The following is a 26227-nucleotide window of genomic DNA, read 5'->3' as shown; positions in this document are numbered from 1 at the left end:
TTTTATGATACAATAATGAAAACTAAGTTATTGTGAATTATATTTTTTTAACAACTTCAGTTTTGATTATTTGTCCATGTTTATTTGTCTTTTTAATGGCATGTATAAAGCTTGAAACTAAAAACATTTTCTTTTTTTAAAAAAACAGCTTTAGTATTCCCACACCTAGTTTTGGGGCTTTTTAAAATTCCTTTAGTTATAAAAGTGAGAGCTTGGTTTAATTATGAACTGACACAACCATTAATGAGTTTCTGGAGAGACGTTAATCAATATATGATAAGGCTATAGAAAACCAGACGTTCATTTATACCATGTCCCCTTCAATCTACTACTGAAAACTTCCTTTAATGTTGCTTCTGCTAACAAGATTATAAATGCCTGGATGGTACCTTTGTATGCTCCTAGTGCCTTGCATAGAGTACGTATTCAACAACTATTTTGGTATGCCAATAAGTGTTACATCATTTGACCTCATTAGAAAGGAAAACAAGGAACCTGCACTGGTTTTCTGTTTGGGGCCAAAGTTGAGGTTTGCCTAAGTAAGGGAAAAGTTGTACTGGCTTTCCTGAAAATCAACCCAAAGGCCTAAGTATGTTTCTTGCTGGGCTTGGGAAACAGAGAGAGATCCCTGAGGGGTATTGGCCAGCACTTACAAAACGAGCTTTCACTCTCTTGGGTAATTCTTCGTCTAAAGTATAGATATCCTCTCTCTTCATTGCTATCTGGGACCCATCTTCAAATTCAACCTAATGAGAAATAAGACATCATGATATATATATGTATAATATATGCATACACACACACATATTCATACACAAAGAAGCATTCACCTTTTTTTTTTCAAGGTTCCAATTAACTACATAAAGAAAGGGAAAAAAGGACTCAACAGAACAAAAAAGAGAACCAGCCAACAACTAAGGAAGGAAGGAGAGCTCTTTCCCTTATCAAACTAAGAACAACATATGTTTTCAAACAGGCCAAAATTCTTTTTTAATTTTATTTTATTATGTTATGTTAATCACCATACATTACAATATTAGTTTTTGATGGAGTATTCCATGATTCATTGTTTGCATATAACACCCAGTGCTCCATTCAATACATGCCCTCTTTAATACCCATCACCAGGCTGACCCATCCCCCCACCCGCTCCCCTCTAGAACCCTCAGTTTGTTTCTCAGAGTCCACAGTCTCTCATGGTTCGTCTCCCCCTCTAATTCCCCCCCTTCATTTTTCCCTTCCTACTTTCTTTCTTTATTTTTTAACATATAATGTATTATTTGTTTCAGAGGTATAGGTCTGTGATTCAACAGTTTTACACAATTCACAGTGCTCACCATAGCACATACCCTCCCCAATGCCCATCACCCAGCCACCCCATCCCTCCCACCCCACACCACTCCAGCAACCCTCAGTTTGTTTCCTGAGATTCAGAATTCCTCATACCAGTGAGATCATATGATAATTGTCTTTCTCTGTTTGACTTATTTCACTTAGCATAATACCCTCCAGTTCCATCCACGTTGTTGCAAATGACAAGATTTTGGGGGTTTTTGATGGCTGCATAATATTCCATTGTGTGTGTGTGTGTGTATATATATATATATATATATATATGTGTGTGTGTGTGTGTGTGTACACACCACATCTTCTTTATCCATTCATCTGTTGATGGACATCTTGGCTCTTTCCATAGTTTGCCTATTGTGGACATTGCAAACAGGCCAAAATTCTTGAAAATTGTCTTGGAATATGTGATATGAAAACTTTATCCTCACCCCCAAAGCAAAAACACAGAAACAAATCTGCTGCTCAAATGATTTCTCAGAACATGAGATTGTGGCCAATTTAGCATTAAGACTGGCTGGGCCTGTAGGTACCATTTGTTTCTTTAAGAGGCTCTGATACCGTATGAGGGAGAAATGATGATATATTTACTCTTATATAATAATCCTCCTAAAGTAATTTCTCAAGTTCTTAGAGAAACTTTAACTTTCAAAACTCCTTTTGTCAAACTGAACCATTCAGCCAGGAAAATCCCAGGTTCTCAACCTCGTAACATGTAAACCACAACAATGTGTGAAAACCTTCATCTGAAATGAAAATTTAAAACTTCTTCTTCAGGCTAATCAAATGGCAGCAAATAATTTCATAACCTGTTTTTTCAACATTCTAGATTTTGTCAGAGAAAAGTAAGTGACACTGGCTAACAGAAACCTAGACCATTTGGGGGAAATTCATCAAATGCCTGATTCAGAGTGATTGTTCTTGGTTTAGGTTTAACCACACGTGACCTCTATCAGGAGCAAACAACAAAAGGGATGCAATCAGGACAGAATGTCTAATATGTTCTAACCCTGAACCATTTATGATATTTTTCAAGTCTCCAAATTGTCTGTTTGAATTCTTTACATGTAAGCTCTAAGAATAGGCTTGCACTTTTTGTTAAAAGGTAAGTGAAACCATGCAGCTACACTATGTTAATAAAAAGAACTGCTGGAGTTTAAAAAAAATATTACAATAAGGATAATATATATAATCAAATTTCTTACTCATGTACTGCTCACATTTGACTAAGCTGAAACGGTAGGGTGGAATTAGGTCTCGGTCACAGGAGAGCTCCCCCCGTTACTTCCCAGAAGGCTGAGATGAGGAGGCTTCTCTTCCTGGCCTTGTTTTAGCAGAATGGTTTCTTTAATATTTAATTAGGCCAAGGTGTCATCTCACTTATACAATTTGATAGCATAGCTAGAACTACTTGTGCCTACCTTTCTTCTGTTTTAGGTAATTTGAAAATTCTAAAAAGAGAGAAAGGCAATTATAAAACTAAAAAGGAGTACGGTGAGATGACCAATCATTCCAGGACCAACGGGTCTCCCGGGATGCAGGACTTTTAGCACTAAAATCAAGGACAGTCCCGAGCAAGCTGGTATGGTTGTTCACCCTAGTTGGGACAGAGCTGAGAGTAAACTCTGGCTCTTCCCTTTACCAGCTGTGTGCTCTTCAACAAATTATTAAATTCATGTAACCTTTTTACCCTCATTCTCCTGGGAGGGTCAAAAAAGTGCATACACTTAGGATATTTAGCACTGTGCAATAGGAATTTTTTGGTTACATCTATTTTTATAAACATCTTTGCTTATTCAATGATGAGACTGAATAATTAGACACAAAACACAAAATGATCTCAAAAGGGCACTTGGTTTAATGAAGAATTTTAAACTACTTGTACTTGAGAGACAACTTTAATATTAGCCTTAACTTTTTCATTGAGTCTATAAATATGCTTTTAGTTCTATATTGATAGGCCATCACAAATTCAGCTGAAGTTAACACACTGATTACTAATTAGCCTGAATTTCAGCATGTCTTCCTTATGATACTTTTCATGTAGCTAATAGCTTTTCTACATATAAGATGCTTCATTTTTGCATTTATTGTTTAACTAAATATAATTGTTTTCTTTTGAAATGATGTAGTAATGCTTCTTTTCTAGGAGTCTCCAGTATTACCAATCTGTCTTATGATTTTTGCCTAATTCTGGACATTCTGATACAAAGAAGCTCCAGCAACTTAACACTATGACAAAGGGGAAAATAGCTTTTACACACACATGCACATACGTGTGTGCAAGTACACACATACACAACATGTATATAAATGTCCTCCCCTCCCTACTCACCTTGGGCTTTTCTAGACCTTAAAAAATGTTCAAGTTTCCCAAAGCTCTTTGACCTCCTTTAATTACCCTGTGCTCTAGTTCCTGGTGCAATGTCTAACAGTGCACTCTTCCACTGATGCCCCTGCCCCTTACCAGTCTTTGAACAATTTCTGTGCTGAAACTGGCAGTCTTATCGCTCTCAAGCTGTTTTTAACTTAACGGGCCAGAACCTTCTTTTTTCTTCTTTTACTTCAATCCTCCTGTTTTTACTCTACTGCTTAGCTTGAGAACACTGATTTCTGCCACCATGTTACTGAAAGCACTACAATGTACTGATTCTAATAAATGTGTTCCTTTTTAAAGCCTAAAGGAATATAAATGCACATCTGCCATCCATATTGTTTCCCTTGTTAGAGTTTACTCATTCTCATTTCTGATAGGGATAAAATATTTTCATTGTTTAATTGTATATGTACTCTTTAGTAATATGTAGCATTCCCTAGTGAACAGAATATCCAACTGATTGTTGTACTTTTCGTGAACTAAGCACTCCTTTAAGCTTAGGTGGCCACAACTGTGTCAATGCATAATTGATTTGGGTTTGAGGAGACACCCAATGGGGGTATGTCTCTCAGGCAAAAGCCGCCCATTCAGGGGCTGCTGGCTGATGAAGAGCCATCATTGTCTTGGCTTACAGTGAGATAAAGGAGCCAATTAGTCTCTCCCCATATGATGTACACACAAGAAAGCAGCCTACCATCCAGTCGCTTATTTTTGTGGCCTAACTGTATTCTTTACAATTAAACCATCCACCAAATGTTATTAGTTTCCCAGTGTTGAACTTGATAATAAAACTCCAATATGTGGGTCGTTTGACACCAAGTCTTTGCCTCCTTTATAAAATAAGAGGTGCTCCAAATTCATGTGGTTTATTGATCAGCAGTACAATGGATATACATCTGCCCTCTGGCTTCTCCTGTCCATCTCAGCAAGCATCTCACACAGGACAGCACTCACCTGGTACATGTGGGCAACATTTGATCCCAGATATTTTGCTCCATAGAGTTTGCCATCAGGCCACTTGACTTGCACGACTTCTCCCTCAGCAGGAGGGCCCAGTTTTACACAGTCTCGGCTCTGTGGAAGAAATAGAGACAGGCTTTTCAAGGCAAGTGTCTAAGTGACTGCATTTGGAACTTAGCAAACGATGAACTCCTGGCAATTAAAAGGAGTTATTGTCTCTGTGTTTTATGGATTATGATCTTGCATGGGTGTTCAGGGGAAGAGATATGAGCCAAAGGAGTACTTAAAGATTCAGCCTCCATCATAAAACTGCAAAGGAGCCACTATAAGCCAAGCAGGAAAAGAAGAGCAGCATTTACATTCGCTACTTGACGAAGAATCGTTCAGAGGGTAACTAAAACATGCACAGAAACTCCTTTAGCTGAAGAAGAGACCAGCTCATGATTTACAACACCTGACATTTATACAGTATTTTGCAGTTAACCAAATGCTTTAACATACAACTCATTTGATCCTCAATAATCACTCCACGAAGTAGGCAGAGATTATTAATTATCCCCATTTTACTGACAAGGAAACTGAGCTCCAAAGGGGCTCCTTTAAGTTGTCAGAATCTCTGCAGGAGTGAAGCTGAATGGGAGAATAGTAAGAGTTGGGACACACAGGTGGAAATGGGGCCAGAGAGGAACAGAGTGAGGTCCAAGCCGGCAAAACAGCAAGGGAAAAGGAAGGCAAGAAGCACCCGCAGCATGGCAGCTGAGGCTGGGAGGGGAGTGTGCTGTTTAGCAGGCCTCCTCAGAAGATCCTTGGACCTCCCTGGAGAGGCAAGCTTCTGCCGGCCGCCTATTAAGTGACCACCCCTCTTCCTTCCACAGGCATCCATGGAGGCACCCATAGTCAGTCTTTCATTTCATGCCTTCTGCTCAACACTGCCTCCTCCTAAGAGAGTAGATCAGAGCAAAGCCTGTAGTCCATCTTGAAAGGTGCTTTGTTTTTTGGTAGGGAAGGGAGGTAACAGGTCAAATAAAATGTTTTCACAGACATAGTTTGCAAACTCTTAAATTTGTATGTATTGGGTATGACATAGAAAAATTTTAATACAAATGAATTAAATACTTGACCTCTTTGGTAAATTTTTTGAACATTTAGCAATTTGTGTTTTGCTAATATCTGTATTTTACTGATGAGGCCAATCTGACTGATCGAAATACACACTTGACCAATCAAGCTATAAATGCAGACTGGGCATGGTTCTATGGTTTAAATGAGAGGCACACACAGGAAATATTTTAGTTGTTTATGACCAGAAATCCACCATCTATTACTTTTCATTATTAATAGAAATTTTGCATTATAAAGGAGTGGCCATTTTATTGTTGGGTTTGGAGTATACATGAGAGGCTCAGCTATTCATTTTTCTCACTGCAGACTCCCTTCCATCTAAAGCTATGGGCAAAGAAAAATTTGTGTGCTCAGAGGCTCTACCAAATTGACAGTCTGCTCTTAGTTAAATAAAAAGTTTCTCCTTGGCCTCTGTAATATTTGGCCTCTGGGCATGCAGAATTGAAAGGGTAGGCTGTAGAAATGTGTTCCACATATGCCCCTGGGGTTATCATTTCACTTTGCATTTCCCTTCCAAAAATGTACCTGGTACCAAGAACACTGGAGGGTGCAGCTTCTCTATACATACTACTCAGTCTCCTAGGCTGGGAAGCTACATAGGCCCTGGGATAACTGAGCTGAAACCTGGAAGCTTTGGGAATAGGAGTAGGGAGCGGGGGAGGTGGCACAAGAGCGTGTATCTTCCCGCTCCTAAAGTTTTCTTCCACGCGGAGGAGCTCCACTGGGGTAATGTTCCTGGCTTCTTTTCCACTCTCATTCATCCACTCTTCCAAGAGAATAAGCAATGACTTAATTTTGTTGTTGAGTTCTGAAGGAGACAGCATTTTCCAAACTATGCACCACAGGGCTTTGGGCCACCCCAGCAAACACAGGGGCTCGCGGGATATTTTCAGGGGAAACACAGTGACACTCGTCAGACACCAAGTCTTAAGCTGTTTAGACCTAAGTTACTTAATAGATGGAACTGTGTAAAAAAGATGTGCCGAGATACCCAGGGGATGGGAGCCAGTAAAGTTTGGTAACTGTGGCTTTACTCCCCATGTTCCCTTTCCCTTTGGAGCCACCCTGTGGACAGAGAACTCAAGTTCTGCTCTGCCCCTTCCCCAGAGAGGAGCTGGAGGTGTCCTGCACCCCTGTCACTAGGAGGCCTAATCCTCAGGTCCAGTTTCAGGTACCCTGTTTGCCCACAGATATAATTATACCACACACTACAACATCTGCTTTATTAGTAATGAAGAAGATCTTTTCAGTCTCCAAATCCTGACTCCATGGTCTCTCTATATTGCTTTTCCTCAGGCAAGATAATTCTATTTATTGGGCCCTACAGTCCCAGCCGAAGGAATTCAAGGCCTTGGGGGAACACAGAGGATGCACTCCCTAATTTATTCACCCACCAAATACAACTGCTAAGTAGGAGACTTAGGTTCTTACTTTTAGAGATCTAATCTTTGACAGAGATTTTCTAACATTTAAAATAATTCTTCAAAACAAATCCTGACCTGAAATTTTAAGTACCATATCACCAAAGGTGTGGCAATGGCCATGGAAATGTGGCCTAAGCAAAGTATGAAGATACTTGAGCAATTTATCATAATAATATAGCTTTTTAAATAAACTAAACATAAGCAACTTTACCAAGTGAGAAACAATTCTTTTTTTAAAAAAAAGATGTTTGAAAACAAAATGTCTGAGATATGGTTTGATATCTGTCTCACTGTCTATTTGCCCTTTACTCACAAGTCTTAATTAGGCATTGAAAGTACCTGACTTCAGAGCAACTTACAGCTCAGCCTCTACCTAACTTCGCTCTGTATCAGTCACAAAAAATCACTTCATACCCTTTCATGTCAAAATCCAGGAAGGACATCTCAGTTTGCTTTCTCAATCTGGCTTTCAGAATTCTTTTTTTCTCTATTCATAGTAGAAGAATAAAGAAAAATAACCAACTATATAACAACACAAATTTGTTCTGTGACTTTCCTTTCCTCATCCTCCACTAGGAGGCATCCCTCTTCGCCTTGATGGCTACCTTCTCATTCTCTGCCAGGCCAGTTAGCTGGAAGTGGTTTTATTCTGATTTGCATATAACTTCATTTAGTATTATTCACTATTTACACCCCAGCTACTTTCCAAATGGATTTAAGGCAGCTCATAGTAATACATAAATAAATGTATTTCTGTAACATCTAGTTCCTCCACAGAGAGATGATTTCAACTCACCAGCTGTCTCAAGATTTTGAGTTTGCCAGAAACTTTCTATGACTACATGGAGTAAAAAGCATTCAAACAGGAATGGAAGTAGAAGCATGTGGGCTGAAGAAAAGAAGCTGAAAGTTTTGATATTGAGGTTTTTCTGGTCCCTCCAAAGCAGGAGTCACAATGATTGTCACAATCATTAATCCAGTATCTATTTACTGACCATCTGGGTGAGACACTGGAGGCGTGAACAATGTCTAGCTCCCCAAGTTAGGGACAAAGGGCATCTTGCCCACACTTGGAGGCCTGTCACACTGAGCCCCGTATCTGCATGGCGTGACCATCTCAGGGTCCTTGAAGGGAAATCCATGTGGAGTGTGAGCTTTGGTTGCCATGATCACTTCAACCAGAAAAGAACTTCTATTTGATTTATGGATTGAATAAGTTTTACTGATTGAACAAGCTGAATAAGATTTCACATTTAAAAAAAAAAAAAGTTTCTCTTAAAAATAAAAAGTCAGAAAAATAGAATCATGAGGGGATTTAGTTTGTGAAAAGCCCCAGTGAATGGTCTGCCCCCTCTCTTAAAGGCCTTCAGCTGGCTCACATCTCCCGGGGCTGTACACAAGGAGCATAGCTCCTTAAAGTGTGGTCCCAACCACTGAGGCACACATTGAAAATGAAGATTCCAGCCTCCCTCCCCCCATAGCTCTATGTGACCCAGGTGACTTTTTTTTAAAGCATTTTAGTATTTGAGGTGTATTAAAGGATGTAAAATGCTAAAGAGGTCTTTCCTAATGCAGTTCTTAGTGTGTTGCCGGAGCAAGTAAACCCCTTTGCTGGAAAATTAGATGCATTAAAACCTTGACTAATGCATTTTTCCCAGTTGCTGTCTAGACCCTCAGAAGCAGTTTGGCTTCCCCTGACATAAATAGCTGTTTACCATTTGCTGTACTTCCTCCAGGGATGTGTAAACTCTCCTAAAGCCTGCCAGGGCCCTGTCCACAGGGACACTGTGTCTGGAGCTGCCGGTAAGCCTGTAGCTGGAGTACCAAATAGATGATGTTAAAATTAAAGACAGAAATCATCATCACAGTCAAGAGCAGGCTTCTGGCTGTGATTAAAGGGCTCTGATGAAAGGACCGAGATGGGTCACCCACCCAGGCAAGAGCACAGTGTCCCATCACACTGGGGCCAAAGTCAGGGCTCACTCGCGCTTGCTCCACCAGCTACAGAGACAAGCCCAACCGCCAGTCTGATTATTTGAATTCTGCAGTGACTGCGGGCTTGGAACTCTTACTGGGGCCTCGGGAAGGACCTCTTCAAGCAGCTGTGCTTGAGTGTTGCCTGTTTAGCCATGTTCCCGCTGACCCATCCCCACCTCTACTCCTACCAAGACGGAGCAGGCAACCCTGTCTCTCAGTGCAGCTGCAGCACAGAAAGACGTGGTACTCAAACTCCCAGCGGTTAATTGGCATATAGTTGGGAACTTCTGACGGCCGCCCATGGGGAAAGTGCTTACTGACCGGGAGCGAACTGCTACCAGCAACTGCTGACATTTTGAGGGCTAATCACCTGCTCGTTAATGGACTCCAGCAGGAATGAACAAGGCTGACTGACGGCCATGTACTAATTGTGCTGCTACCTATCATTTGTTTGGCTGCCCGGCACCCAGACCCGCAGCTCCCCTTCGGAGTCTCAGCGGGGGGCAGACCTGGCGCCGTTACAGACCCCGGAACGTGCCAGACACTCCCTTCCCCAGCTTCCCTGGCAGCGGGACATGGATGGGGGCCTGGCCTGTTGGCTGCAGCTGCTCAGAACGCAGACCCTGTGGTCAGAGATGCAGAGAGGCAGCCGGGGAGAGAACACGCTCAGAGGGCAGCAGTGGCAGCCGGAACAGCAGCGCTCATCACCGAAGGCAGGGCCTGGGCCACGCTGACCACGCAAGAGGAAGCAACTGTGTCCTCCCTGGACTGCCTTCCATGGGCCCGGTCCTGCCCATGTTCCAGCTCAGCAGCCCCCCCTGTTTTCATCAGTTCTCTGATCTCGTTCTTTCGCATTACTGAAGAGTCTGTGGGCTTCCTGATAACTTTCCACTACATTTCTTTAGTAAGCTTCAATAAGTTACCAATCACTTTTTGTTGCTTACAACCGACAACCCTAAATGATAAGCAACTGCTGGTTTGGGTGATGGCAGATCTCTCCTCTCACAAAGTAGAGATGACACCTTTCATTTAATGGTGGAATATAAAACTGGAGGGCTTCCCAGACTACCCAATCCTAGTTCAAAGTGTTTATGAGGAAAGCCATCATTCAAAAAGGAAAAGAACATATTCACAATACCACCTTCCTAATCACAAGGCTTGGCCCTAGATCATTTGTGACTGTCCCCAAGTTTTCATTAAACATCACAATCTGAAGATGTACACTCTCTTTAGGGATATCCACAAGAATGTATCCCAGGCCAGAAAGGTAAGTACCAAGTATCTTGATCAATGGTAGGCTCTCAAGGGGACTCTTTTGAAGGGGATGAACCATATTTGGAAGGAGTAAATCCTGGACTATTTGTTAAATAGAAGTCATACTTAATAACACCCTTCATGTGGAGATAACAAAGATAGAAAACATTTTAATATTATTTAACTTAATAATTCTTTGCTCTGAGCATCTACCATAAATTCAGTAGGGGAAATTACAGAATTTTAAAAGACAGAAAAAACAAAAACAACCCGTATTTCCATCACCTAGAAGTAAATGCTGTTACCACCCTGTCAGAATGGCTAAAATCAAAAACACAAGAAACAACAGGTGTTGGCAAGGATGTGGAGAAAAAGGAACCCTTGCACACTGTTGGTGCAAACTGGTGCAGCCACTGTGGAAAATAGTCTGGAGGTTCCTCAAAAAGTTAAAAATAGAACTACTGTATGATCCAGTAATCGCATTACTGGGTATTTATCCAAAGAATATGTAAACACTAAATCGAAAGGATATATGTAGCCTGATGTTTATAGCAGCATTCTTTATAATAGCCAAATTATGGAAGCAGCCCAAGTGTCCACTGATTGATGAATGGATAAAGACGTAGAATATACATACAATGGAATATTATTCAGCTATAAAAAAGAATGAAATCTTGCCATTTGCAACAACATGGATGGAGCTAGAGAGCATAATGCTAAGAAAAAAAAAAAAGCCCAGAGAAAGACATTACCATATGATTTCATTCATATGTGGAATTCAAGAAATAAAACAAATAAAGGAAAAAAGATAAACCAAGAAACAGACTCTTAACTGTAGAGCACAAACGGTTACCAGAGGGGAGGTGGGTGGGGGATGTGTGATATAAGTGAAGGGGATTAAGAATATATTTATCATGATAAGTACTTAGTAATGTATAGAATTGAATCACACTATATTGTACATCTGAAACTAATTTAACACTATATATTAACTATACTGGAATGAAATTTTTTTTAAAAGTAAATACTGTTACCATTTGGATTTATCTCTATGCTTCTATGTGTTTTTTAAAAAGATCCTCCTATACATACATAATTTTTTTTCATAGCTACAAACTTTATTTTCTTTCACATGGAGAACAACTGAGCTCTCCAAAGAGGCAGACAAGGCCGCCTTTTGTGAAGAGCTCAGTATTGCAGCTCATGCCATGTTCCTTCACTCATTCCACAGCATTTGGAGGGAAGAAGTCTTCCTTTTTGTTGTGGTAAAATAGACACAACATAAATTTTACTATTTTAATCATTTTTAAGTTCACATTTTGGTGGCTTTCTGTACATTCACAATGTAGTACAACCATCCCCACCCTCCTCTCCAGAAATGTTTCATCATCCCAAACTTCTATATCCATTAAACACTAATTCCCCATTCCCCTCTACCCTCAGCCCCTGGCAACCTCCACTCTACTGTCTGTCTCTATGAACTTGACTATTTCTAAGTACCTCACTGTAAGTGAAATCATACAATATTTGTCCATTTATGTACATTTATAATTTTGTGCCTTGCCATTTATCACCTATAATTACATTATGAGTATCTTCTTAGTTATCAATTATCCTTTAAAAACTCCATTTTACTGGCTGAATACATGCAACATTATGGCTATTCCACAATTAATTTAACCACTCTCCCATTGTAAGATATATCTAGGTCATTCCAATTTTCTCCTATCATCTATAATGCTATTGTATATTTTTCTCCATGAATCTTTGTCCAAATTACTGACTATATTCTTAGAGTAGAGTTCTGGAACAGGAATAAGTTGGTAAAAAGGTATATAAACTATTTATAAAGTTAATTTCATTAAGCTTTGAAAAATTCAACATCAGACTCATTTCTCTAGTGCAATAAATCTTAACCACCACAGAAAATTCTGATTCAATCTTTTTTTTTTTTAGATTTTATTTATTTATTTGAGAGAGAGCACATGAGATGGGGGAGGGTCAGAGGGAGAAGCAGACTCCCCGCCGAGCAGGGAGCCTGATGCGGGACTCGATCCAGGGACTCCAGGATCATGACCTGAGCTGAAGGCAGTCGCTTAACCAACTGAGCCACCCAGGCGCCCTGATTCAGTCAATCTAAGGTACAGTTCAAGCTAAATGAACTCCCAAACAATCTGATGCTTGGCCAGGTTGATGATCACTGCTTGAGATTATCTCCAAAATACACTATACCTTCTATGTATAAAGAAAAAACGAATTCCAAGCTGCTTCCTTTGCGTGTAGTTTTCTATAGTGAGAGACATCTAACATACCTGAAAGAAAACTTGGAACACTCCTGCACTGAGGTATCTTATCTGTGTTCTGTCCTAGTTATAAAACACTGTCACTGCAGCCTGTGAGATAATGGCTTCAAGCCAACCTACTTCCACACTGACACTCATCATTCTGGGAAAACTCCAATTCTGATGTCCAGCTTTCCTTTTTAATAGTTTTTTCTTTTGTAAGGGAAACACATACAAACACCCTTTCTCTATCCCCAGGATGCTCTGGTTGTCTCTGTTAAGCTGGAGCAATGCCTCATTATTCCCTCAAACAGCTAGATTCTTTCCCAGCAGGCACATTTGCCAATGCCCTGACACTTAACCACACCTGTCTTCTGAAACATAGTGCCTTCTCCACAGAGAGGGAAAAAAACAACAACAACAACACTGACACATACGTGGTGAATTCCTGAGGGCCAAGTTTAGCACACACTTTCCCTTTTGCCAAAAGCCAAGAGTGGATACCATGCCTGGTAAAAATATTGAGGTGCCAGAGACGGATGCTGTTTTATGTTTCTGTATGTTACCACAGCATTAAGCCTCAAACAATATATTTCTAAAAGAAGTCACCCTATTAGAAATAGGTGAGATTCGGGGCGCCTGGGTGGCTCAGTTGGTTAAGCGACTGCCTTCGGCTCAGGTCATGATCCTGGAGTCCCGGGATCGAGTCCCACATCCGGCTCCCTGCTCAGCAGAGAGTCTGCTTCTCCCTCTGACCCTCCTCCCTCTCATGCTCTCTGTCTCTCATTCTCTCTCTCTCGCAAATAAAAAAAAAAAAAAAAAAAAAGAAATAGGTGAGATTCTGGTAAGCAGAGGCTTTAAAAGGCACAGAAAATACAAAGTTAGGCATTTTGTTTTGTAAATTATCTTTTTAGTTCTTTTAAGTGATACAACATAAGGAAAGTCATTAACTAGAACCAGGGGTGACACTGGGGAGCTGACCTAACAGCAAGGGCATATGAGAGAGGGACACGGAGACAGTTAATGGTGGTGGCTCTGAAATGCAAACAAGGGGTTCTCAGCATTCTTGGGACTAGAGAGGATTAATGGAACTGAAAGGCTCATTCACCACTACCCACCTTTGAGAGAGCCCCCCGCCCCCAGCCTTTTCTCCCTCCCTCTGGCATATACTCTCCTCCTGAGCTCAGCACTGGGAAGACAGAGACAAGAGGAGTCCTTTTGAAGTCCTTTCTCTCAAGGAATTCAAGTCCAGTTTGGGACTCAAATATTTACACGAATATCTACAATACGAGGTACCATATATAATAATAGGTAAGTGGCTGGGAGGTGGGGACAGAGTCCATGACTCACCCTCCTATGACATCAACTGTATCAAGGACTTTCTCCTTGGGATTAACCAAAGGATTAACCAAAACTCCTCATGTCTTCCCCTCAAAGTTAAATCACCCTCCACATAAACTGAATTAACTAAAGAGCCCCGATTCAGGACTCTCCTGCACTCACTTGGCTAGGTAAATGTAAACACTTTGTAAGCTGTGGTGAGAGCAGCTATGTAGTCCTTAAAGACAGAGGTCAGAGGGAGAAGCAAGCTGGTAGCTCCAGCAGCGCTTTGTGGGGATCACTGTTGGATGCTTTGGCACTAACAGCTTGATTTTATTGGGGCACCCACAGTTGGTCAAGCGATCCCATTGAATATGTTGAGTGGTGTGGTCAAGTCAGGAGGACAGAGCTATAGCCCTGACCCCTTTCTCTACCTCTCAAGATTGTTCTGGAATGATGTCACCAATGATTACAGGGCCAATGCCCCATCACACCAGGAACCAAAACAGGAAATCTTTCACGTTCATCTTCTAAAAGCCCCAGATACACAAAGTACTTGGAAAAGGGAATTTGTATGTTTAAAGCTTTTTGGTACTTCTTCTTAGATCTTCTTTCAATAACCTCTCCTTTTATAAAGTTTTGGAGGATATATCATTTGTAAGTGTTACTGGGAATCTTATGCTTAGGGACCTCTAACCAATGGGCTAACTGAAAATTACTGGCCACCACCACGAACAATAACAACCAGAAACACAGTCACATCACTACTTGAGTGTTTATTATGTGCTGGACACCATACTAACTGCTTTATACATTTCAATAATTTCAACAATAATCCTGGTATTTAGTATTATTTCCATTTTAGGGTTGAGGTAACTGGTGTCAACTCCCTTGTCTGTTACACATCAAGTTCTTGCCACCTTGGAGAAACAGCCAACACCATTTATAAGGACTTTCTCTGGACTGGCTGCATCTTCCTCCTGTTTTTCCTGCAGACACTAAGGCATAAAGCACCCCAGGACTGTAACTCTTCATACTCAAATAAGGGAGAAAAAATTACCATCTATAGATCAGATCTCTTCCCCTTTTTTATAGTTGTTGGCAAAGGCTAACATGCATGAGGGGAACAAAATATTTTATTATGTCAATAAAAATTTATGTCGCAAAACAGAAAGACAGTCTTGAAGTGAACTTCTCGGTCATGGTTTCTAAAAATAAATATCAGTTCCAAAAGCTGAAAAAAGATGAGGAAAGGAAAGATAGGGGTAAGCATTATGGGACAAGAAGGCTTTCCTGTGCTCACATGCCATAATAGGGGCTTTGCAGTCAGAAGAGCAGCGCCTCGTGGCGCTGGCCTCTGCAGATTCTCATTCTGCTCCACAGCTTGCGTTCTACTTGCCAGAGCAGGTGGCTCAGGGCCTGCTGCGTTGATGCGGCACAGAGCGCGCCTTCCAAGGCCTGGGGTCAAAGAAGTGACTGGACCCACGCTACTCTTGAGGCACTGGTTTCCTCATCAATCAAATGCATAGAATAACACGACCTTAAAGGACTGTTGGGAGAATTAGAGCTCAAATATATTTAAAAGGAGAGGAGAAGAGAACAGAAAAGCACAGCACGGTGACAGGCAGCTGGTGAGTTTGAAGTGAACTGTGACTGGATTTAATTCATATCAACAAGGAACATCTGGAGGATGACAGCAAGGGGCAGAAAACCTTGGGAGCAGATGATCCTTGAGATTTAAAATTGTGACAACAGGATGCACTGAGAAGCCAAGAACCTACTACAAAAGATGACCAGACAAGGTTATCCTAGCTGAAATCCAAAACAACCCAGTAGGGTCAGTAAGCAGGTGTCATCTCCCATCTAGGTAAAGAAGCACAATTATGTGCCCTAGGTAACACGGCCAATAAGTGGACAAGTAGGGCAGTCATTCACTCAACACCTAATCTTCAAGCATTTCTTGTATTCTAGGAACACTGGGATTAGTATTGAGAAAAACAGATGTGACTATCTACTTCACACAACTCCTTAGTGGGAAATACAGACATTAAAATAAAAAATAAAAATAAAAAAGATAAGTGTAAGAACTCCTCTGTCATAGAATTACAGTGCAAAGTACTTTAACAGAATGATTATTAGCACACTACATGGTTATCATATTCCAGGGAGCTTCAAGATGCCTCAAGAGATGGGAGAACTAAAATGAAAATTTGACACAAGAATCTGAAAGGATCAGATAGAGAAATCCAGGGAAAATGAGTCACAATATAAGGAGTTCTTAGAATGGTTCAGATTTTTTTAAAAAATAACTTTTTTATTATAAAAATAAAACATGCTCATATGGAAACTATAAGATGATAAAATTGAAAATCATAATCACCTATGATTACATTCTCCAGAGATAATCAGTAACATTTCAACGCATTTCCTTTGAGGATTTTTCCTTTGCACATTTGTATTTTTATATATAATTGGGATCATACTGTATATACTGATTTTTCTGTTTATTATATTGTGCCATTAAATATCCTTTGAAAACATGATTTTCAATAGCTGCATAAATAATTCACTTAATCTTCCTCCTAGCTGCATTGGTAAGTGTTCAATGGCTAGATGAAAAGAACAAGGAGTTGTCATGCTTGCATGGTCAGATTGGGTTTAAGGCACAGTGTTCTCATATCTGAGAGCAATATTTTGAGTGGGACACTGTCCAAAAAATTTCATCCTGAGGGGGTATCCTGGAGGAAGAGCACTCTGAAAACCACTTTCTCATTAGATCACTCATTCCTTCCCACAACAAATACATATTAAGTGGTGAGGCAGGAGGACAATTTTCTTTGGATTTGGGAAGACTCAGGAGGAACCTGATAGCTCTCCACAAACATGTGAAGAGCTGTGAGTAGAGAATGGGCTTATTCAGTTTTGTTCTAGAGGTCAAGAACAAGACTGGTTCTTGGGGTGATTCAAAGGCAGCATTCAGGCTCCATGCAAAGAAGCCAGTGCTTCCTACTAATTACAGCAACAAATTGGTAGTGAGCTCCCTGTCACTTATAGTGTTCAACAATGAACTTGAGGATCCCTCACCATGGCTATGGTAAAGGAGACTTCCTGCAGAGGGTGGGAATTTGAGGGAGTCACAGAGGAAAGTCAGGGGGAGGGAATGGGTAGTTTAAAGACTATGGTGGGAGGGGACTTACCCCTTAGCCTATCTTCTTTATGTAGCAGCCCTGAACTGCGCCAGTGGTTATCAGAGCTTTTAGATAAGAGACCCCCCTGGCTAAGATTCTCTCATTGAGTGCCCTGTCCAATCCTCACTGAATTTACAGTGGATTAGGATTATGGTTCCTAAATTTCTCAAACTCTTGTCAAGTGCCGGTCCTCCCTCACCAAAGTATTGGGAATGGAGTATGCAAAGAATGGGAAGAAGAACCAGGCACAGATGGACAGTTATTTTCTCCCTTAATCTAACTGCAGTCACCAGGTGGCTATGCTCCTTCAGCTCTTTATAACATCGGCCTCTTCCATGGCTAAAGAAAGCGAGCATCTTTCTGGATCAACACCCCAAGGAAACCTATTCATACAGCCAACCTCGTTCTCTGAGGGGCACACAGAGAACCTAATCAACTGGTTAGCTCAGCAGTGGGTGAAGCAAAAAGCCTAGAAACAATGAAAGAGACAGGTGTGTGGAAAGCCTACTGCTGTGGAAAAGGCTTTTACAAAGCTTTTGTGGTAAAATGTACAACTGCAAAAAGACATCATGGTGTGTAAAAATATGACAAGGATTAATTACTCCTGGGCTGAGACCTAAGAATAGCTTGGCCCTCTAGTCTCTAAATGATATTGCAGCTTACAAATGTCATGCCACGTTGCAGTGTGCGGATATGTGCACAAATCAACAGCCACTTTCCAGCTCTCAGACTCACCCAAGCTGGCCCAGCATGTACTCCTTCACACTGACCAGCCAGGTGGTCATCAAGGCCTGGAATTGGGAACGGGGAATGTGTGTGTGCAAAGAGTGGACATCTAGGCCAGGGGCACATTTTGATACTTCTAGTCAGAAATGAGTCAGGACAACCCATTGCTTTCTCCCCTGCCAGAGTCAGAAGAGGCCTAAGAGATCCCCTGAGGACAATGTCCCCATTTTAAAGAGAAGGACAGAACAATGAAATGACTTGCATAGAGTTGCAACTCACCAGGAGATGGCTATCATTTAATTTAATTTTGCATTTTACAGCCTAGCAGTGCAAGATTTTGAGCAAATGAGTAACATCTGGAGAGGACGCCACATACAGGTTTAAATAGGAGAAATAGAAAGGGGTGAAGGCAAATGAAAGGATTTGTGAGAATAGGATTTGTCAAAAAAAATGTCAGCCCATATTATATTAAATTCAGAAGCAGACAAGTCCTGAAGCATATGCATGTACAAATGAAGTAATCCAGAATGTCCTCAAAGTTGCAAATGTGCCTGAGCATAGCAATAAAATGTGAGCAACCCCATTCTATAAATACTTCCCATATAAGCCCCTTCTTCTATGTTAGTTTCACATGTCCTTCTTTTCAGATTTAATGCAAATGCATAAACTTAAACAATCATGTTCATAACAAACTGTCTTATGAAGAACAGGACATGTGTAATTACTACCAACCTATTTCTGCAGAGACTAGTCTGTCACAAATGGTAGACAGATAAATAAGATGATTGAGGAGAGGATAATGAATCAATCTGTTTACCCAACACTCTTATCCTTAAAGGGAAGTCAGAAATTTCAGAAACTCCCCAAATGATTCTTGTGTTGTCAAAAGATTGTCAAATCAAAATAATCTTAATGTGAAATTAGGGAGAATTTTGCTGTTTTTACATTCCCAGACAAGAATGAAAATGATATATAGATAACACACTATTGTCAGATTTATCCAAACAAGAGCTTTTAATCCAAAGACTTAAAAATACATTAGAGAAGGGCAGTGAATTTAGCTTTACTGATCACACTCAAGCCTGGAATGCTTCATTCAGCATTACATTGAGGATTCTGTTGTGCCCTTTTTCTGATAGTTAACAAACCTTTGAAATGGGAACCTCTTTGTTCTTTTCATGCTGGTTATTGATCTTTATTTGAAGCTTGATTCTTGCTAACATCTGACTTGCTTAATGAAGACTGAGGAGTCAGTCAATTAATATTTTAATTATGATAGGTCTTTTTAAAATCTCCCCCCAAAAAACACATGAAGTTTTGTTAGCACCCTCCTTACTTTCCCTGAAACATACACCCACAGTTTTGATTTGATGTAGGTTTGCAAGGACTGGCAACTGTGAACCAAAAATATGCTGAAGGGAGGAGGATTACAGGGTATATGGGCATCTATAGAGGGGGTCAGTGGATGTGATGCTGGCACCAGAACAGCTGAGCCTGGCTTTTATAGGTTAAACTAAGAGGGGGTAGGTATGGGTAAAACCCCAGAAATGATACTGTGAGAGAGTAAATATGGAAGCAGCGGAAGAGAAAAGGGGATGGCTTTCCAGGAAATAGTTTTAACATCCATCACTTACAACCAATTAGCAATAATATTAATAGCACACGAGATGCCAATTCCTGGCTTTAGCAAGTCAATATTATACCTAGTGCACTCAAACAAACAAAAATCTGCATGCACATACACAGTCATAAAGCTTGTATATGCATTTTAAAACTCCTGGAAGAATATACAAAGCAGGAAGTGGGGCTGTACCCAGATGTGGGGTGCTGCAGGGACTTGTACTTTTCTTTTCATATTCTTCTGTATTTCTTGAACTTTAGCCAGCCATGGGTACATTATACAAAACACTGTGCATATGTGATTGTTAAATATTAAAAATTAGCTAATTCTTATTACTGCCAACCAAACACATTTTGTCTACTAATGTAAATCACTGATCCTTTCCCTTTAAAACAAGGTAAATGAATCTCCAAAACGAGGGATGTTCAAGATTCTGGAAGGCCATGCAGTCCATCTTCTTCAGAAAATGAGAGCTCTTCCCAGGGCACACAGCAGACACATCATCCTTATACTGGTTCATAATGCGGGAGCCCTGGGGAAAAGAGGCACAGCCACTGAAGGCAAAGGGACCTAAAAGCTCCAGAGTGGGTGAGGGAGTACCCAGGCTACATGCACACAAAACAGGGGTTGGAGGAAGCAAAATCCGGTAAATGAGTGCTGAAGAGAGCTATGGATTAAGAGAAGTTAGGATGAGCTGTACAGTGAGGCCAAAGTCTATGTATATGCAGTTATGCTCAATTTAAATGTTTGTGTGTCAACATGGAAGCCCCATAAAGGGTAAATACGGCTCATCAATTTTGGTGGCCATATTGTCATGTTGAAGAATTGGGCAAACATTCACTGTTTTATCAAATGGGTGAGAGAGAGGTAATTGTGTGTGTGTGTGTGTTACAATATGTTCATTCAGAGATGAAAATGGAAGTGCCCGACCATGCCATTTCTAAAATATGGGACGTCTGTTCTCACACTGTGGCATGGGGCCTTTTCAGTCAGCATCCCTTCAACTCTGGAGCAAACAAAAACAAAAACAAAAACAAAAAACCCAAACCTAGGCTTTGCAAACCAGGGGTCTTGTGATGGCCCTAAATGCACTAACTGTTCGAGATGGGAAAAGCAAGGAAGAAGGAAACAAACTCCAATATGGCTAAGTCTGAACTCATAATCTTGGCCCTAAAACTTGGGCTTCTTCTAACATTCCTTCATTGACAGGTGTGACCTTCCATTTGGCTAAGCAAGACAGAACCCTGGGGATCACCTTTGACTCCTTCTTCTTCCTCAGCCAAAGTATTAGGTTACCTTTGAGTCCTTTTCCGATTCTTCCACTGCTCCTCACTTAGTCCAAGCTACATCATTTCTCCCCTGATCCACTGAAATGCTCTAACTGGCCTCCCAGCATCTACTATGGCCCACTCTCCAATTCATCTTCTCCACTCGAGCCAAAGAAAATACTTCATAACAAATTTCTTCATGTTGAATTCTGCTCAAGGGTGAGCTTCTCCCCACTCTTTAAGAATAAAGACCCAACCGTATAACATACTTTTCAAAACGTAACCTAGTCTGGCCCTTTCTCCCTTCTCTGGGCTCATCATTTACCTCTTTCAGCAACCTGAGCAGGCCATCCTCCTTCCTGCAACAGCTCTTTTGCATGCTTTGTTTGGGATACTCTACCTCTGTCCTTTGTCTACTTAATGATTGCTCATCTATATAAAGCATTTTTGGTTACACGTCCATGGCTTATCTCAATTTTAAGTACATTTTTATTAGTGTGACTGTTGTATATTACTGTTTCCCTCTAGATGGTAAATTTGATAAGAGCAAAAACCATTTCAATTTTATTTCTTACCATCATCATGTTTCCTGGGCCCAGCACAATGCCTGGCCCGTAATAGGAGCTGACTATAAACACATTTTTATGGTAAGGCTACCACTTGCTGAAGAGTAAGATATCCCTTGACTAGGGAATCCATAATGTACCATATGCAGGTATCCAGATGCAGCTAATCAAAGGCCTGGCCCTGCAGGAATAATTTCTCCTCTACAAGAAGAGCCTCCTGGGGGAGCATCAGCCTTCCACATCCATATAAGCCCCTCACACCTGGAAAAGAAAAAGGACTTGAGCACCAACACAACTGTTTCCCCATCCTTATTAAACTTCTCCTGGTGGGAACCCACTTGTAGACAGTGGTTATTTGCCCTTTCAGCTTCATACAAAGACAAAAGCAAAGCATAACATGAAACAAAATTCCATAGAAGCATAACTAATGACATGGGATAGAGTTTCAGTATAAATTTAAAAAAGGGGGGGTTACTAGTATTGAAATAAATTTTAAAATTAAATGAAATATTAAATTTCATACACAAATCATTTAAAAATTCCTTGCCCAGGAAGGGAATAAAGTACCTAGTAAGAAGAGGAAGCCAAGTTATAAAGCCTACTAAAGCCTACTATTAGCACCCTTGTATAAGGCTTGCTGCATGATGAGATAATCTCCACAGGGTATGTCTTATCTCATTACAGAATCTCACTTACTGTCAATGGTGCTCACGTTTATGTTCTCTCAACTGCTCTCTTACAGTCCCTATTTCAACAGGCCTGCAGATATTGGCTGAGGAAAATGCAACCACCACAGCCTGACTTGTTTTGTGCTAGTCACTACCTTTATGGTATAAATCAAGTAAACTGCCTTAGAAGATTAAATCTTACCTTTTACTTCTCACCAAAAAGAGGGTATCACAGACAAAGGACTCATTAGGTCAGATTATTCTTAATTAAAGGCTAAAAACGGTAAATATAAGCATGTTTTAAAAACAGTAGCCTATAAATATATCATTATAACTATCCTACTGGAAATATGCATAATTACAACCCTCCTCCCCTTTAACTGAGTTGTTAGCCATCAATTTGCAGAAGGTATCTTTTTCAGGCACCAATCACATCAGCATTAATTACTTTTGGGAAACCCTGCTTGCATCTGAAAAACCATGTATAAAACATTATTCAACACATTATGCTATTATAACATTTTGAAGAAGCGAAACATTCTTTATGTTTAATGGTACCGAATAAAACATCTAAACCACAGAAGACTTGCAAACATAATATTCTCTATCTTACAGAAGCCAAGAAATCAGATGGTGCAAGGCAGCTGATCTGCAGAAACATATGCAACCAACAAGTATTATAGCAGGTCACCGCTTCCAAGATTTCCACTTGCTTCTCAGTGGAGAACATTCTCTGAGGGAAAGATTAGAAACTGAAGGAAAAACACACTCTATTCTCTCTCCTTACATCATTCTTCCTCTCCCTTTACCCACATACTCTAACCTCAAAATATCATTTGCTTAGTAAAATAGAAGGCAAGAATTATTACTCGTTCTCTATCACCCATGAAAATTGGCTAACCTCTTTCAACTAAGGTATGAAAAGGAAATAATAAAATGGGGCAGTGTCAGTTCATTAATAGATAGTATTGACTTCTGGATAAGTATTGACTTATTATCAAACAATAATCTAAGTTTACTCTATTACCAAAATGATTTAAACCTATGATTTAATGATTTGACCTATGGTCAAATAGGAACATAAACTCTGGTGATTTATGAGCACAATATCTTCTGGGATGTGACACCAGTTTATGTGCTAAATCCCAGTGTGTTCGCACCTGGGGTTGGCTAAAGGTGAAAGATGTAAAGGGGCTTGTACACAGGAATCTCCCTGTTGACTGTTTGCCTCAGGAAGCTCTCACTGTTCGCTATATATTTCAGAAACTGCAGAACGTTGTGCTTACAAACTGGGCTACAGGAAGGGTCAGTTCCAGAAAATTTAAGGCATCTATGAAACATGCATGATCATACCACACTCAGGGTCAGTATCAAGGTTTGAGGTCAAAATGAAGTTTGAGCAAGAAAAGATTTTCAATAAGTTTGAAACCTCGCATCATAAACAGCTAGTGTGCCATTTTTATTTAAAGGGGAACAGAGGGTCAATAATGAACGGTGACATTCTGATACTATGATGGGAAGCAACAGTGACAACTGGCCACATATTTATTAAAAGAAATGAAGAATTTTCATTATGTTTATATTTTCTATTAAATGGAAGTTGATTCAGCCCTACTCTAAGATTTAGAAATGATGTCACTAATATTCACAGTTTGGAGCTGAATATTCATGGGGGAGCCTGTTAAGACCACTAGAGACATTTCCCAATAGCCCTGCTCTCTGGTAGACACAGGTAACAGCAGCTACATTCACACCATGGGTCTCTCAGCCCTCTTTTCACAGCACCTACAATTTCCTACATCTGAACCAGTGGTTTCAAATTTTTTTCAGGGCTAGAGACTTCCTTCTTCAAAGAAATCATATATGGAAGCTCAAAAACTACAGGCTTCGGTTTTTGCAGGGATTACTGCTGGAGCACAGCCCTGCTCTAGGGACTGAATATTCTTTACCTGGAAAGGATATGAAAGTTACAATATAAAAGTTGATTCAAATTTAAAAACAATTCTTAACACTGACTATGGATTTTTAAATAACATACTCATTGTCTAAGGTATGACTTAGAATAATAAATTAACACACAAAAATTAACTCAAAATGGATCATAGTTCTAAATGTAAAAGCTAAAACTATAACATTTCTGGAAGAGAACCTAAGAGAAAATCTTTGTGACCTTAAGTTAGCCAAAGATGTCTTAGGACATGACACCAAAGCACAATCCATAAAGAACAAATTGATGTTAGATTGGGTTTTAAAAAAATTTAAAACTTTTGAGGGGGAAGAACAAGATGGCAGAGAAGTAGGAGACCTGGATTTCGTCTGGTCCCAGGAATTCAGCTGGATAGGGATCAAACCATTCTGAACACCTACAAACTCAACAGGAGATTGAAGAAAAGAATAGCAACAACTCTCTGAACAGAAAAGCAACCACTTTCTGGAAGGTAGGACGTGCGGAGAAGTGAATCCGAGGCAATAATTGAGAGGATAGACGGCGGGGGAGGGGGCCTCCGTCAGCCACTTCTGACAAGTGATAGAGCCATGGAGCACAAAATCGGAACTTTTAGAAGTCGGTTCCGCTGAGGGACATCGCTCCAGTGGCTAAGCAGGGGGTGGAACCCTCACGGGACAGTGTGGTCTCAGGACCCTAGGGGTCACAGAAAGACCAGGGGTGCCTGAGTGTGGCAGAGCTCCCGGGTATCGGAGCCAGGAAGCCGGCTGCAGAGACGGAGCCGAGGAGCGGGCTCTCAGTTCGGGGTTGCCATAAACTGTGATCCGGGTCACAGTCAGGCCACTGCTCCTCCAGCAGGGACCCAACAAGTGGCAGATCCGGGGAGTCTCCCCTTCCTCCCCCAGGAAGAGGGGCGCGGGAGCGCACTGCAGGGATCTGATGGGTTTGGAGACTCCACACAGGGTCGGGTGCCAGAGATAGAAATGCTCGGTCACAGGCCAGGTGAGCTTGGAGTACGGCCGGAGACCAGGGAGACGGGAGTGACTGACTGCTTTTCTCGGGGGGTCACTGAGGAGTGGGGCCCCAAGTTCTCGCTTCCTCCAGGGCAGAGATTAGGAGGCCACCATTTTCACTCTCGTCCTCCAAAGCCGTACGGAAAGCTTGCAGGGAACAAAAGCTCCCGAGATCAAACCCAAGCAGATTACTTAGCCCGGACAGGCAAGGGTGGGGCAATTCTGCCTCCGGCAAAGACATTTGGGAACCACGGCAACAGGCCCTTCCCCCAAAAGATCAGCAAGAACAGCCAGCCAAGATCAAGTTTGCCGATCAATGAGAATGGCAGAACTCCAGTGCTAGGGGAATACTGCACATAGAATTCATGTCTTTTTTCCCATGATTCTTTAATCTTTCAAAGTTAAATTTTTTTTAACTGTCTTTTCTTTTTTTGAATTTTTCTTTTTCCTTTTTCAACCAACATCTTATCAATCTCTTTTTTAAAAAATCGTTTTTATTTTTCATTTTAGAGTCATATTCTATCCCTTCATAGTAGTTACCCTTATTTTTGGTATATATATATATAAGTTGTTCTCTCTTTAAAATTTTGGCATATAGTTTCTTCTAACAGATCAAAATATACCCTAAATCTCTAATGTATGGCTTTGTTCTAGTCTCCTGCCTGATCACATTCTCTAACTTTTTTTTTCTTAAATCCTCTTCTTTCTTTTTTCAATCAATTTCTTATCAATTCCTTTTATAAAATCTTTTATAATTTTCAACTTTACAGTCATATTCCATCCCTTCATCATATTAACCCTTATTTTTGTACATATGTAAGTTTTTCTTTCTTTAAAATTTTGGGAGGCACTTTCTTCTAACAGACCAAAATACACCCAAAATCTAAGTGTGTGGCACTGATCTATGCACCAACCTGATCATATTTGATCATATTCTGTTTTTTTGTTTTGTTTTGTTTTTGTTTGTTTTTATCTTTTTTTCTTTCTTTCCCTTTCTTTTCACCCGGTTTCAGGTCTTTTCTGATTTCCTTAGTGTATATTTTCTGGGGACATTGTTACCCTGTTAGCATTTTGTTCTCTCATTAATCTATTCTCCTCTGGACAAAATGACAAGATGGAAAAAATCACCACAAAAAAAAGAACAAGAGTCAGTACCGACTGTCAGGGAC

At 40.5% G+C, this 26227-nt stretch overlaps 1 protein-coding gene across 1 annotated transcript in view; it reads right to left on the bottom strand.

The window, feature by feature from the left end:
* Positions 1-26227, bottom strand: part of KDM4C (lysine demethylase 4C) — a 259913-nt gene that overhangs the window by 4793 nt on the left and 228893 nt on the right. Inside the window, exons 15-16 of the mRNA XM_081804070.1 lie at positions 4679-4798; positions 654-746 (exon numbers count right to left, since the gene is read on the bottom strand). Of these exons, the coding sequence (XP_081660196.1) occupies positions 654-746; positions 4679-4798 (213 nt within the window). The remainder of the gene's footprint in view (positions 1-653; positions 747-4678; positions 4799-26227) is intronic.

This window comes from Leptonychotes weddellii, chromosome 14, assembly GCF_054177405.1.
Source record: "Leptonychotes weddellii isolate Sample4059 chromosome 14, ASM5417740v2, whole genome shotgun sequence".
In the NCBI taxonomy this organism is placed as follows: Eukaryota; Metazoa; Chordata; class Mammalia; order Carnivora; family Phocidae; genus Leptonychotes; species Leptonychotes weddellii.
The sequence above is the reverse complement of the archived record's forward strand: the minus strand, read 5'-3'. Positions and strand labels throughout refer to the sequence as shown.